Consider the following 14105-nt stretch of genomic DNA (forward strand, 5'->3'; position numbering starts at 1 on the left):
GAAGACTGGGAGAAAATTATTAAATGAGGTCATTAATTCTAAGTAGGTACCTAAATCCATAATCTGTGAGAACACTTAGTGTAAGTAATAATGGCCACCAAGATACTGCATATGAGGTTGATAACATGTAAAACCATGATATTCTTTATGGGGATGTCTAAAATATGTAAAATATACCTGTAGAAATTATCAGTAATACATGTGGCTACAAGGTACATGAATGAATACAACATACATCTATTAACGCTGAAGATGTGGGGTAGATAATATGCAGTGACTTGTGATCACAGATCAATATATTGTCCTTGCTCTATGAAGTGATACATCTCTGTGAAGAACAGGGACCAATATCACCACGATAACACATAGTGCAATACTGCCTAAGAGAAAAGACGAGAATGGTAATGACGATGAGAGCATAGAACAGACTCGCGAGTGTCTCATTAGTGAAAAATAAAATAGGCACAATATATTAACCTAATACGAAACTACCCGTCCGTAATTGCAATGAAAAGATACCAGTGCATATCACCATAGAAACGCGTTGTTGTTTTGAACCAATGGGGATTAACAGCCTAAACGCCCGGAACCAATGCGAGATAAGTGTTGTTTATCCATAACAACGGTTCCTCGATGTGTTAAACTTCGACCAATCAACTGACGCGAAACGAGCGCCCAATCAAAATGCGGGAGACATATAAACCCGTAGAGATGGTGGCGAGAATCCCTTTCGTTTTCGTGCCCGAAGCATTGACCAAGACGCACTGCCAGGAGAAAGGAGCAGGGAGGCCGAAAGATATAAAGCAGGTAAATAAGGAGGGATGGCTCTTACTTAGCTTTTGTTAGAATATCGGTGAGCAATTTGATCAGTTCACTAGTATATAGAGTTCGTTGACGCGCATTCGGTTATCGAGAATAAGACCCATGAAAAAGCTAATGAGATATCGTTAAAAGATCTGCGGGACATGGGCAGTAACCATAGGAGAGGAGACCGGTCTGAGTAATAAGGGTGTATTTTACAGAGTGGCCCAAGCAATAATGTATGAATTGCAATCATAAACGAACAAAATAGAAAGGGTAATGTGCCAATCGATTACCGAGGGGACATTATTTTTGAAAAACCTTTAGTTCCTTGCTAAATGCTTAAAATTAAAAAATAGGTAACACAATTGAGAGTAATAGTGTTTAATAATGGTGACATAGTGAGAAAACCTTATAAATGAGACTATGCCTAATACCTTTACAGATTACCACACTATCCCCAGTTGAGTGATTTGTTACCTGCTGTTCCTTAATCGGATGTTAAGAATATTAAGTCAGCAGCGGCTCTCCAATATAACCTATTTGGTAAGTGACAGAATAATAGAAAACTAGATCGTAGATGAAATTATGTATGACAATATTGAGTGAGGGATTAATTGAATTTTTCAGGAATAGAACTATCCAAGCGATATTGAATACGGTGGCTCCTCCTGGCAGTAAGATTCAGCAACAAAACATCATTCCAACAGGTAACAGGTTAACTACATGATACCTGCAGGCAATAAATATAGTTTAATTTATGTGTAAGCATGGACTAAGGGGAGTTTTTGTTTCTTTAGATCGACACATAGATCCTGAACGTCCGCTTATAAAAACTGGTGGCTATTAAATACATATCTGATTTAAAATCCTAAATCCAAGAGGTATGTAGCGGTGGTATCGTCTACTAAATAGCAAATAGTTACTTATGGGAATAAAAGTGGAGGGTCCACTAAAAAATAAACACTTTCTGTTCAGATAGGTCACATTTTGTCAATTGAATACGGCATCCTGTGATTCGTCTCCCACCGTAGAAGCAATCAGAAAACTTCTCGGGGTAGCCAGTAACCTCCAGTAGAGCCATTTTTACTCCATCTGGAATAAGGTAGGCTGGTAATAGATAATTGTTAAGAGTGATTTTAACAGCATTGGAATAAGAAGTCCAAGGGAAAGGCAAACAAGATTGTATTTGTACAAACATGGGGTGAAAATGATGAAGTAAATAACAATCAATGGAGAATATAGAGATGGTACCATGAAAAGTAGAGGGCATTATTGTGGTTTCTAAGTGAACGATAATTGGGACAAGTGGCTGGGAGGACTAAGCAACTTTTCTGTAAATGATCAAAAAAATATATAGGCAACTGTTAACACACCAAATGGGACAATATGGAATACAGAGAAATTTGTGTAAAATGCTTTACAAATGTGAAAATGGATGGTAACTCTATGTCTTTTAACTGTTTAGAATCAGTCCTGAAGAAGGTGTACTAAAAGAGAAACCGAAACGCCGCGTCGACTTTTGTGATTCTTCCTGTTTTTAATTTAATTGTTTTGTATAAAGAGAGTACAATTTTTATTCTATGTCAATTATTAATGTCCAATCGGACATGCTTTTTTAATTGTGTTGTAATGATTATATGAATTGTTAAATTGATTGTGTTAATAAATTTGATAACAGAGTTTTACCAAACATGTGTTGCAAAAAGTCTCAAATGATTAATACAGCCTAAAGTTTTTTGTTGTAATTTGTGCAAGTTTAAAACTGTCCCCCTTGAGATACGGTCTATATTGTATAACACTACACTGTACCTTTGCCTTTCCCGCCCATGAATTTGGCATGCTGTTCTTAGTTAAACATCTTCAGTAGCAATACTGAAACCGGACATATCCCTTGTGGTCCATTTGGTGAATGGGACTTTCCTTCTTTTTGATACTATCTTCTTGTTCACCCCCAGCCTTCCCTTTACTGCTGCCGGGTGTGATAAACGCCGGGTCTGACTGTAGTCAAGTGAATGCTGGAGTTAACAATTCCAGCTTGATGATGGTATTATTGTCGGTATTAACATCGCTGTTGATGGTTCCTGGAGCCTTTCCCTGGACCCCGTTGTTCTGAGGAGTCTTATTGGGACTTCCATTTGAGTGAACGAGGGCGCTGGCACCCGGACTTAATTGCGAGTTCCTGACTTCTGCTGGTTTGGAGAGTTATCCGAGATGATAATTCTAGTTGAGATGGTCTCGGGATTAACTGGGTGGACTTGTAAGTCTATACATCCTATGGGTGCTATCGACATAGGATTCCATAGACCCAGTGTTGGTTGATTCTGAAATTCCAATTATACGCAGATTGTTTCTGCGGGAGCGTGCTTCGATGTCCTCATTCTTGGCCCTTATTACCTCCAGTATTTTCTCCATGCTGGCGCAGGATGTGCCAACCGCCTCCATATGATCCTCCGTAGTAGAGATGCGCTGCTCAGCCTCTGCAATCCGAGTGTCATGTTTCTCCAGCTTCGCCGCCATATTGTCTATGCGCAGGTACAGATGGTCTATCTTGGCATCAATAGTGTGTACGCTCTGTTACATATTCATCAGCCTACATTCCAGTTTAGTGCTCGATCCTGCTTCAAGATCTGGCTTAGTGTCAGAGGCATTGGGAGTTTGGGGCTTAGAGTTCTTTTTACCTCAAACTGCAGTTTGGTCTGCTGCTTATCCGTTCTTCCCATATTGAGGTGTGAGGTAGAGTGAGTACACACAGCAAGAGTGAAATCGTACTTGGGGGCAGATGGCGGGGCACCAGGGGATCACCAAGTCGCCACTGTTGCAGCAGATTTTGCAGGACCCTGAGAAGTAGAGTATTACAAGATGTTTGGTGCACGTTTTCTTGTTGCGACTTATGCCAGCGCAGACCACCAGCTGCTAGGTTTTTGATATGCCGGGGACTGCAGCACAGCGCAAAGTTCCACACAGTCGGTAGGGCACCAGAGATAAGCAAACAGAAGTAAAGTTAAAAGTTGCACAATCCAGCAGCAGGGAGACTCTCCAGTTAGGCGCAAGCATCGCAACCAGATAATTGACAGCCCTCTGATTTGTACTCCTTTCAGCACAGCCTTCTTCGAAACCCCACACGCTGCAGCTTGCTCGTCCCTCACCGCAGCCTGTCCATTGGCAGAGTGTTGTGGCGGTTAGTGCGCAGATAAAATGCAGCGCTGGAAAAAATTAGAGTTATAGTGTGGACACTGTAATAGGGGACGGTGGTAATGCAGGCTCAAAGGTCCCAGGCCTTGCGGAGCAAGCCCCTCATGGCACCTGTAAGAGTAGAGGATCACATGAACTCCTCTGTGTCATGCAGAATAGATCGTCACAGGGCTCCCAACGCTGTGATAATCTCCAGAGCTCCACTTCCTCATGTGTCAGGCCGTTGAATATAAAACCCCACTACCGCATGCACAGGGCCTACAATGTGCATAGGGGGAAGTTTCAACTGTGGCCTAGAAGACACAGCGCTCACCCGTTTCCCAGCGTCAGGCCGTCGCATCAAGAGCGGGGCGGCCGTCGCATCATACATTTACCGAGCGTGCAGGGTCTCGCAGCGGTATTGCGGCAATCGGGCTGACAGGCACTGCGAGTGTCGCCACTGCCCCGGATATGTCCCGGGAGCCACGCAGCAGGCCGGGCGGGGGGGCCGCAATGCAGATGCCACACCTTCTCACGCCGGTCTCTGCAATGGTGGGTGAGCTCCGTGGCACGAGAGAGCACTGACGCTGACCTCAGACCTCCGGCAGCTCAGCAATCATAAATCAGTGCGCTTGCACTCCCGCAGCTCCCGACCTTCGCCGCAGGATCCGGGCACAGCGGCGGGGCAGTCAGCAGGCACCCTCAAGGAGCTTAGAATGTATCTTCACCGTGGGGCCGCCATCTTGTGCCAGGGCAAAGCGAAGTAAAACAGGCAGTTACAGGCTCATATTCGCCAAGGCAACGGCATCAAAGTGCGCCTCGATAGTCAGAGAGGCAAGATATGTGAAGTAGAGCTGTGGATGGCGTCAATATGGCAGGATAGTGGGCGGATAGTAATCTCGACCGGCAGAGCTGCACTACAGTGCTGCCATCTTGCTCCGGGCTCTCTAGCGCCCCTTCATGGTGATAAATAACTTAACAGTTACAAGCTTGATTTGTTCACTAGGACAACATATTTCTGTTGCCAAGGGTCTGATCTGTTTGTTATAAAAAGTTATAAGCGCGTCAGCACTGACATATTGATTGTGAAAAGCCTGTGTTAAGATCAATAGGCTTTTAAGGATGGATTGTTATTTCTCCAAGTCAAAGCCTATAGTTCTTTTGTTCGAAGACATTTCAGATTACCTTTGTATGGAATGATTTTGGTTACTGCTTCTGACGAACTTCAGGGAGAGAAGATTTGCACTGTAATAAATCTTGCTAGACTCTTCTTAGCTGACTGCCTGGATCGTGTACTAAAGAAAACATTACATAATATGTACATCTATAGATCTAAATGTATATCCATATAGATACATAGATGGCCTCTGGGTCAGCTCTCTTTTTCTATTGGTCTGTCTGAGTGTCATTTACACTCAACTTTCATACATGACATCAAACTGCATGTGGTGAAGGTTCAGTTCACATCAGTCATTTGCTCTCTTGCCCTGTAAATGTTGGCATTTTCTGATCATATGTGTAAATCTACCTAAATGTGAGTATGCTTCAGTGTAAGGGCTGGTTGGCCCGTCCTTTAGTGCTGAATAGTTCCCATTTTATTTCTTTGTCTCTCCTCTGTTTATTTATTGTTTCTTAAGAGGTCTATACAGCTGTTTTGGCAGTGCAAAGGGTTGGTTATTTGCTGCTAGTTTCATCTGCTGTATGCCGCATCCCACTTGGTCATTTCCTCTAAACCAGGAGGGCTTTATGGAATGCTGTTGTCCATAGTATACTGTTGTTTTACCACTTCAAGATGGCCAATATATTGGTTCTAAATGTGGTGACCATACTGAGCTTTAAAACAATTATAGCTTACTTAGTTCTGTTATAGCAGGCATTTGCCTGTCATGTTTAAATGCCAGCATGTTTTCTTTTTTCTACTTGTATAATTTAGATTTATCTTGCATATGTTGTTGAGTTTGTGTGTTTTACTGTGGTTTTGTCAGAGGGTGAATGCAAGAATGAGTCTGTAAATGGATACATGAGTTCAAAGATGGCTGACAGAGTGGATTTATGATGACTTATTGAATTCCTAAACACATGAATGGCACAAAGGGTACTCTCATTCATAATAAAGAACTATTGGCATTAGCGACACTTGTTTTGCTGTTTGTCTCCTTTCAATTCACCACTTTCAATACAAATTTTATTTTGTGTCTCGATTTGATAATACTCTCCTTTGAGGGTACAATTTTACTGTGCTATTGCAATCTATTCAGAAAGGTACTGTTATTGAATAATAAATATTATTGTTAGTAATAATATCAATATTATTGAGAATAATGAGCACCTACATGGAATTGTATAGATAAACCCTTTTTGTTTTCGTACAAGACTGGATTTTATTTATATTTCATGCGTTAAATTGCAAGCAACTAGCATAAAAAAACAAGATCATTTATATTACATGCTTAGACTTGAAAGCCCTTAGCACAAACAATTAACAGTATCAAAAATAATAAACTATAATAAGCTTCTCATCTATAAGCATAAAATGTACTTTATTAAGTACACTACATGTTTGTGCTTTTTATGAATAATGTTGTGATCTGTAGGCAAGAAGTCTTGAAAATGCTGTTATAGTGCACACAAAGTATAATCATTTAAAACATGCTATTAGATCTTACTTGACCTGGCCTATAATAACAAATCTACCATCCCAACCAAATCTGATTTCTCATACAAGTATGCCATACCATGTCCTCTTACCATACCTAGCCTACCTACCATATGTAAACGTTCATATCATTCTACTGTACCTACATACAATACTTCATCTACTTTATCTAATCTACCATATGTACCCTAACTAACCACCATAGCTTCTATAGCTACCATAACGAACCTACCAAATCTGTCATATCTACCTTCCGTACCAAACTAACACTGCTTTTATACTTAACCTAACAACCTTTCATACTAGTTTACCATACTTTTCTAACATATCTAACCTAAAATACCTTATCATAGCTCCCTGCCACAACGACCTCCTATGCCTACCATACTTCACCTACTTTGCCTTATGTATTTACAATGAGTAGTCTACCATATCTTCCATACCTACCATACCTCACCTATCCTAACCTATCAACCATAACCTATGCTAGCTACCTACCTGCCTAGCATGCTGACTTACCTGCATCATCCAACCTAACATACCTACGTACCATGCCTACCATACTTAACCAACCTAAAATACTGTAGCTACCCTGCCATAGCCTAGCATGCTATACCTAACCTATTACACCTATTTCCCTGTCATACCTATCGTATAATAGCTATCTAACCTACCATAACTAACCTACCCCACTTATCCTACCATTAGAACCTACCTACGCCTCTACAGTGGACATGTCATTTGCCCTGAGGTAGCGGTCGTATGGAAAAGAGTCAAGTTCTGTTTTTTTAACGTCTAGTAAAAGCGTTGGACACAGCAGCCTGCTACAGAAAGCACGCACATCTAATTTAGGGGGGCCCTGACAGTGGCCTAAAGTACTGAGGCCTGCATTGCAAAAGTGCAGGTTAGAGCTTTTTAATTGTATGAAAAAGGCATTACTTCTGTAGAAATAGTGAGACCCCCTGGCTTTGTCAATGATGATTTATTGTAGCATCCAACAACACAAGGACTGGCAGTGAATCAAGCCTTAAACCACTGCTTGTGTATTTACCTCTAACAGGTTAGTTAACAGACGAGGCATGAGGAGTAATCTGAAAATAAATTGTAGGAACCCACAGTTTATCAAATGATTAGCATATCCGTATGGGATGAACGTTCTTCCGCCATGGCGCTGGAAGAATCCCCGCGTATGGTATCCATGTCCCACTCGCACTTCTTTGTGTACTGTTTTCCTCAGCTAAGGGGTATGTGTAGTCCAATATTTCTATGCATATATAATGTACTTGGCTGCCAACCGTATATTTATTCATAAATATGGGTTTCAGTTCTATATGTGCTCTCTTTTCCGTTTGTTTATATCTGTTGTTCTACTCCAAAGTGAATTGCCATAATGTAGTGAAAAGTTACTTTGGTTGTTGCTTTTCGGTTGCTACTTCAGTCTGGCTCGATTGATATAACTTGAGCCCCAGAAGTATGATTGTACTAGTGTCTTACATTTTTATTACAGTTGTTAACTAACATATTTGCTTTGGTTTTAGGTCAGCAATAGTGCACTGTCCGAAGAAGCTGTTCTGGGCTTTGAGTATGGAATGAGCATTGAAAGTCCAAAGTTGCTGACAGTTTGGGAAGCTCAGTTTGGAGATTTCTTCAATGGCGCACAGATAATATTTGACACGTTTATCTCTGGAGGTGAGAATTAAACCGAAATAAGCGGTTCTTAATCAGTTTAAAAAACTTTATTGGCTTAACTGGCATTAATGATCACTTTTAATGCGCATGTATGCTTAGCATTGAATATGATTTGTCACTGCAGGCTAACGTTTGCTGTGCGTGTGTTTCTAAAATAAATAAAGGTATTTTTTCAAAGGCATCTTAAATGAATATTCAAAATTTGAATGTCATTAATTGCTGATATGTTTGCCTTTGCAATTTTTTTCTGGCGATGGTCCCTACCTACTTGTATCTAAGCTGAACATTAAAATGTAGGTGGTTGGAACCCTCATTGGTACAGACGTTTGTTTTAAGCAAAAATAGAGACCTGTGCACGTATAAACCTGGATGCTGCCCCTGCTTTTACTATCTAGGTGCTTTAAGTCGCCCAACAAAATGCAAATTTATGTCATTTTTTTTTCTTTTTAGTCCTCATTGTGCAATAGTGTTAGTAAGGAGTTGTCGGAGCCCCATCTCTCTTTATCCTAGTCCTTCACTGCCCCTATTTCGCGTTTCCTGTCTGGGCAGTCTCCCTTTGGGTTTAGAGAAGATGGAATCCCCTTATTTCCATTACTATTTCAATAAATTTCTGCGCTGGCGTTGAGCTAGCCATTCTGGCTACTCGAGCAGGCTTTTGCCTGGTCTATTATTGCCATCGCATAATCATTGGACTTTGAGATAAAACGCATTGGAAGTCTTCCCATATCTCCCAGAAATTATATTTTTTACTAGGTACCCTTTTTCTATCCAGTTTATATATTCTTAATATTGAAGCCAGCCACTCTCCATGCATAGGTGGTACTGGGCTTACCCACTTAATGCAGATCTCTCTTCTAGCCAATAAAATCAATAAAAAGAGCAGATTCTCTTGCTTTCTAGATAATTTTTCCGAGAAATTAGGACTCACAACGCCTAAAATAACAAGATCTATACTTACGATCAGAGCTCTTCCTAGTACTTTGCTTAATGTCTTACCCACTTCGTTCCAGAAACCTTCGAGCTGAGGGCACTGCCGAAACATGTGTTGATCGTTTGCTTTTTCCAGTCCGCATTTTGGGCAGTTCTTCACTTTGGCCCCGTTGAACTTGGAAAGCTTCTTCGTGTCCAATAGGCTCTGTGGGTGGTGAATAAATGGTTCCTTTTTAGGGCAGCAGATGTTACAAAAGACCAGCATTTCTCCATAGATACTTGTCAGTTTTTTTTTATATCCAGCGTCGGCAGTTCTTGCCCCCAGGTTTTCTCCGGAATCTGGAAGTCCTCCTCCCCTGCTGATATAAGGGAGCAGTACCAGTGGGAAATTTCTTTAGGAAAGGGCTCCTTCTTCCTCACCTCAGTCTCAAGGGTTAGGTTTCCCTTTTTATTTTCTTTCAGTGATTTTGCCCAGCTTGAAAGTTGGTAAAATTTGAATTTTGCTAGAGATGCATTTGTTGTTAATGATAACTGCTCACAATCTATTGTCTTGTTCTGCGACATTAGTTGACCCCATTCCTCTATCCCAGCTGTTTTCAAGGGGAGTGCAAAACTGTCTTTAAGGCAGTCTGGTGTGCCTGGTGACTCCCATATTGGGGCTAGCTCACTGAAATATGGTATATTCAGAGTGTTCCTTATGTGATACCCTAATTTTGCAGCGGATTTTAGAGTCTTTAGCTTCACCTTTTTGAAGTATTTCGGATGGCTGAATTTATAAAGGAAGTGGCTGTTTCTTCTGGTCATTGCTTGGAGATATTGCGGGTAATTCTCAAAAGTATTCAAAAGTGGTCTAATGAATTTAAATTGAAAGGCTCTGTAGTACTCTAGTAGGTCAGGATTGGCTATCCCCCCCCCCCCCCTGCTCCTTTTTTCTTCTTAGTTTGCTCCATGCGATTCTAGATCCTTTCGAAGACCAGATAAAGCTTGAAAGTTCCCCCTGGATTTTCTTTATTGTCTCTCTCTTGAATTCTAGCGGAATGGCGCTTAAGGTAAAAGTACATTTTGGGATGATTGACATTTTAACAATGTTTGACTTTCCAAATAGCGTCAGCAGAAGGCCTCCCCATACTTTTAGCAACTTCCCTACTTCCTCTTCAATTCTATGGATGTTTATATGTGCCACTTTGTCTAGATCTTTGACGAGGGCGATGCCTAAGCATCTGATTTTCTCCTTGTTATAGGGACTGTTGGTATGCACATTCCAGCTCATGACCAGTTTTAGACTGATTGGTTTGATAGCCGGACACTTTCCCAAAATTATGGAGCGTGTCTTCTATTGCACTGATGGATCCATTCAGGTCCCTAGTAAAGATCATAAGGTCGTCTGCGTACAAGGCGACCTTTTTATGCCAACCTTGGTATGAGAAAGGGGATATGGGGAGATGCTTTCTAAGGCTGTCTACCATAGGTTCAATGTATAAATTGAAAAGTAGCGGGGAGAGGGGACACCCTTGTCTTGTTCCTCTCTTTATTCGTATGTTTTCAGTAAAGTCTCCATTCATTAACATTTTGGCCCTGGGAGAGCTGTAAATCCCTTTGACCATCCCTTGGAAATTCTCTCCCAAATTATATTTTTCTAAAACTTCGTTTAGATATGCCCAATTAACCCTATCAAACGCTTTGACTGCGTCGAAGGTGATTATGGATAGGGGGAGTTTTTCATTAATAGCTATATCGATTGCCCCAATAAGTTCGTGTGTTAGGTCTTGCAAGTGTGTACCTACCACAAAGCCTTTTTGATCGGTGTTGATCAATGAACCAGCTAGTCGCCCTAATCTTTTTCCCATAATTTGCGTATATATTTTATAATCGCAATTCAAGATAGAGATTGGGCGGTAAGATTCGCATTTTCTGGGGTTTTTACCCGGTTTTAGGAGGATGAATATAGTAGCGTCGTTCCAGGAGTCTGGAGGTGCGCTTTTTTCTATGAAGATTGTATTTAATAAGGCTGTTAAAGGTGTAACCAGAGAGTCTCTCAGCCTTATGAAGAACTCGTTCGGGAGAGAGTCTGGGCCTGCTGCTTTTCCTCTCTTAAGGCTTTTTATGGCTTCTTCAACTTCTTTATTTGTAATCTCTGTGTTTAGTTCTTTTTTCCCTGCAGTGGATAAGATTGGGAGGTCCTGAGCATCCAGGAATAACTTTATTTCTTCTCTTGTTGGATTACTATCTTCAGTATAGAGGTCTGAGAAGTAGGCTGTAAACTCTTGTCTTATTACAGCATCCTCTGAGCTCGGACTTGTGGAATTGCGGGGATCAATGCTGACTATTTTATTTCTAGACTGGTCCCTTTTGGTTTTCCATGCCAGCAACTTTCCGCATCCTTCCCTGTATTCATATTGAGACAGTTTGCTAGCTTCCCATTTTTCTCTCACACTGTCTTCTAAGATTTCTGTGAGAGATTCTTTTTGTTTTAGTCTGTCTGCTTCCAGATGCCCTTTTCTAGAAGGTACTATTTCTGCTGTTATCTGTAGATCAAGTGATGTAATACTGCTTTCTAGTTGGTAGATCTCCTGTTTTGTCCTCCTAGATTTATGTACTGCTAGGCTAAAAATCGTGCTCCTGATTACTGCCTTATACGCATCCCAGACAATTTGTGTTGAGACGCCAGCTTTGTTATTTTCGAAATAGAACTCAGTCTCTTGCTTAAGCTGCCCAATAATCTGATGGTCTGCAAAGATGGTATGGTCGATTGTCGATCTTGATCCTGAGTTGTTACCATTAAGTTGCATTGTAATTTGAACAGCTGAATGGTCGGAAAGGTGTGCTGGAATATGTTCCACCTTCTGTGTTCTTTCTACTAAGCACTGGTCCACCAGAAAATAGTCAATTCTGGATTGTAGCCCAAGTTTTTTATTCTGAAATGTAAAATTATATTTCTTATCCCCTTTCTCCTTCCAGATATCCACCAGACTCAAATCTTTTATATAGAGCCCCAACCATTCCCTCATTTTTGGCAAGCTTATTTGTTTTGTTCGGGGGAGCTGTATTAATAGCCCACTGTGAGCTCCATGTTTGCCTCTCTGTCATTGATTATACATCTTTTCTTTACTTGTTTTAGTCAGATATTATTAATCATACGTTTGGTCACGCATTTGATCGCTCATTTGTTCCAGGAACTGTTCGACTTCTCTTGGGTCCCTGATATTGTGCATCTTATTCCTCCACATAATCCTGAGGGAGGCTGGGAATTTCATCTGGACCGAAGCCCCCAGGGACTTTAGCTCCGACATTAGCTGCCCCAACTCCCACTGCCTGTCTTGGGTTACTTTGGCGATATCAGAGCGGATTCTAAAGGACCAGTCATCTTTGTTGTACGTCCCTTTTTTCAGGGCTTCACTCAGAATCTTCTCTTTGAGAGTGTATGTTCTAAAATTTAATAGTATTTTCCTCTGGGTTTTCCTTTCTTTATTTAACCCAAAAGGGTCCCGATGCACCCTCTGGATGTCTTTCTCTAACCCGGCTGTCTTACTCCAAGGGAAATATTCTTCAAGGAATGAAATAGTGAACTTTTTAATGTCTGTTCCTTCTCGCCCCTCTGGTACACTCAGAATTCTGAGATTGTTCCTTCTGGCTTGGTTTTCCAGTGCCTCAATTTTCTCGTTAATGCCTTTGTCTTTTGCCCTCAGGGTTCTAATCTCTTTTTGGTTTGAGTCCACTTTCTTACTTAGTGAGTCTACTGCAGCTTCTACCACTGTTACTCTGTCTCCTAGAGCATTGAGTTTGGTATACAGTATTTCGCAAGCATCCTGTATCTTGTTTTGGTTATATTCTGAGATTGCGAATTTTGACCTCATTTCTTCCAGCATTTTTTCTAGGAAAAGGTCAGTTGAGCTCTGGCTAGGATTATCTACTGGGCTATCTATAGGATTCCCTGCCGATTCTGTCATTACTGAGCTGATTGCGGAACTCGGTACTGTCAAGTCCTCCATACTTATCTGTACTGGTTGTTGAGATTTATCCTTTTGCCCCTGCCCTTGTTCCTGCTGATTCTGAGCCTGTTGCTGCACTTGTTGTACTTTAAAAAATGACCTCAAAGAAGGGGTAACCCTAACTTTTGATACTACTACTCCCCCTCCGACCTCCTCTTTCTCCCCTACCTGCTTTTTTTTCAGCTTAGAAATTGAAGCTTCTATTCTTGTCGGCTTCCTGGCCTTTCTTTTAGTGCTGCATGGGATAACACTTGTTTTACTGATGCTGGCTGATTTAGCTTAACAAACTGTCTATTCGTCAGACAATAGGATGTCCGCCTCCCCTGCTCTGTGTTGAGTTCTTTCCCCTCCTCCTTATTTTCGGGCGATCCTGTTGAGCTAGCGATGTCTATGGGCTTTAAAATTCCCCTTCCCCCTTCTTTGGTGCCAATGAGTGTAGCTGCTTCTAAGGGTTCTATGGTTTGTTTCGCTCTACTTTCTTGTGTCCCTTGTATCCCTTCTGGCTTTTCTGATCCTCCTCCACCCACGACCCCCTCCGCTCCTTTCCCTCCCCAACCACTGCTTACCCTGCTCATGTGCTGTTCGGGAAGTCTCCTTGTTGGCTCCACACTGCCTGTGTATGGTTTAGGAGATCTTTTTCCTTTACCCTTCTCACGAGTGATTCCACATGTTTCACTTGCTCTGCTCGTTCTGCTTGTGCTCACGCCATCCTCCCTGCCCCGGAAGAGGAACGGGATCTTTGCAACAGCTCTCCGGCAATTCTTGTGAGCGTTCGAAGCCGCATCCCACAATCCTGCGTAGGCTCGAAACACGCCGCTCAGTGCCGGGACCGCTGATGTCTCCTTCTACCTGGACGCGGTGGCCCA

At 41.7% G+C, this 14105-nt stretch overlaps 1 protein-coding gene across 1 annotated transcript in view; it reads left to right on the plus strand.

The window, feature by feature from the left end:
* DHTKD1 (dehydrogenase E1 and transketolase domain containing 1) overlaps positions 1-14105 on the plus strand; it is a 1484612-nt gene that overhangs the window by 935937 nt on the left and 534570 nt on the right. Inside the window, exon 11 of the mRNA XM_078674167.1 lies at positions 8170-8320. Within this exon, the coding sequence (XP_078530293.1) occupies positions 8170-8320 (151 nt within the window). The remainder of the gene's footprint in view (positions 1-8169; positions 8321-14105) is intronic.

The sequence above is a fragment of the Lissotriton helveticus genome, chromosome 1_1, assembly GCF_964261635.1.
Source record: "Lissotriton helveticus chromosome 1_1, aLisHel1.1, whole genome shotgun sequence".
Classification (NCBI taxonomy): Eukaryota; Metazoa; Chordata; class Amphibia; order Caudata; family Salamandridae; genus Lissotriton; species Lissotriton helveticus.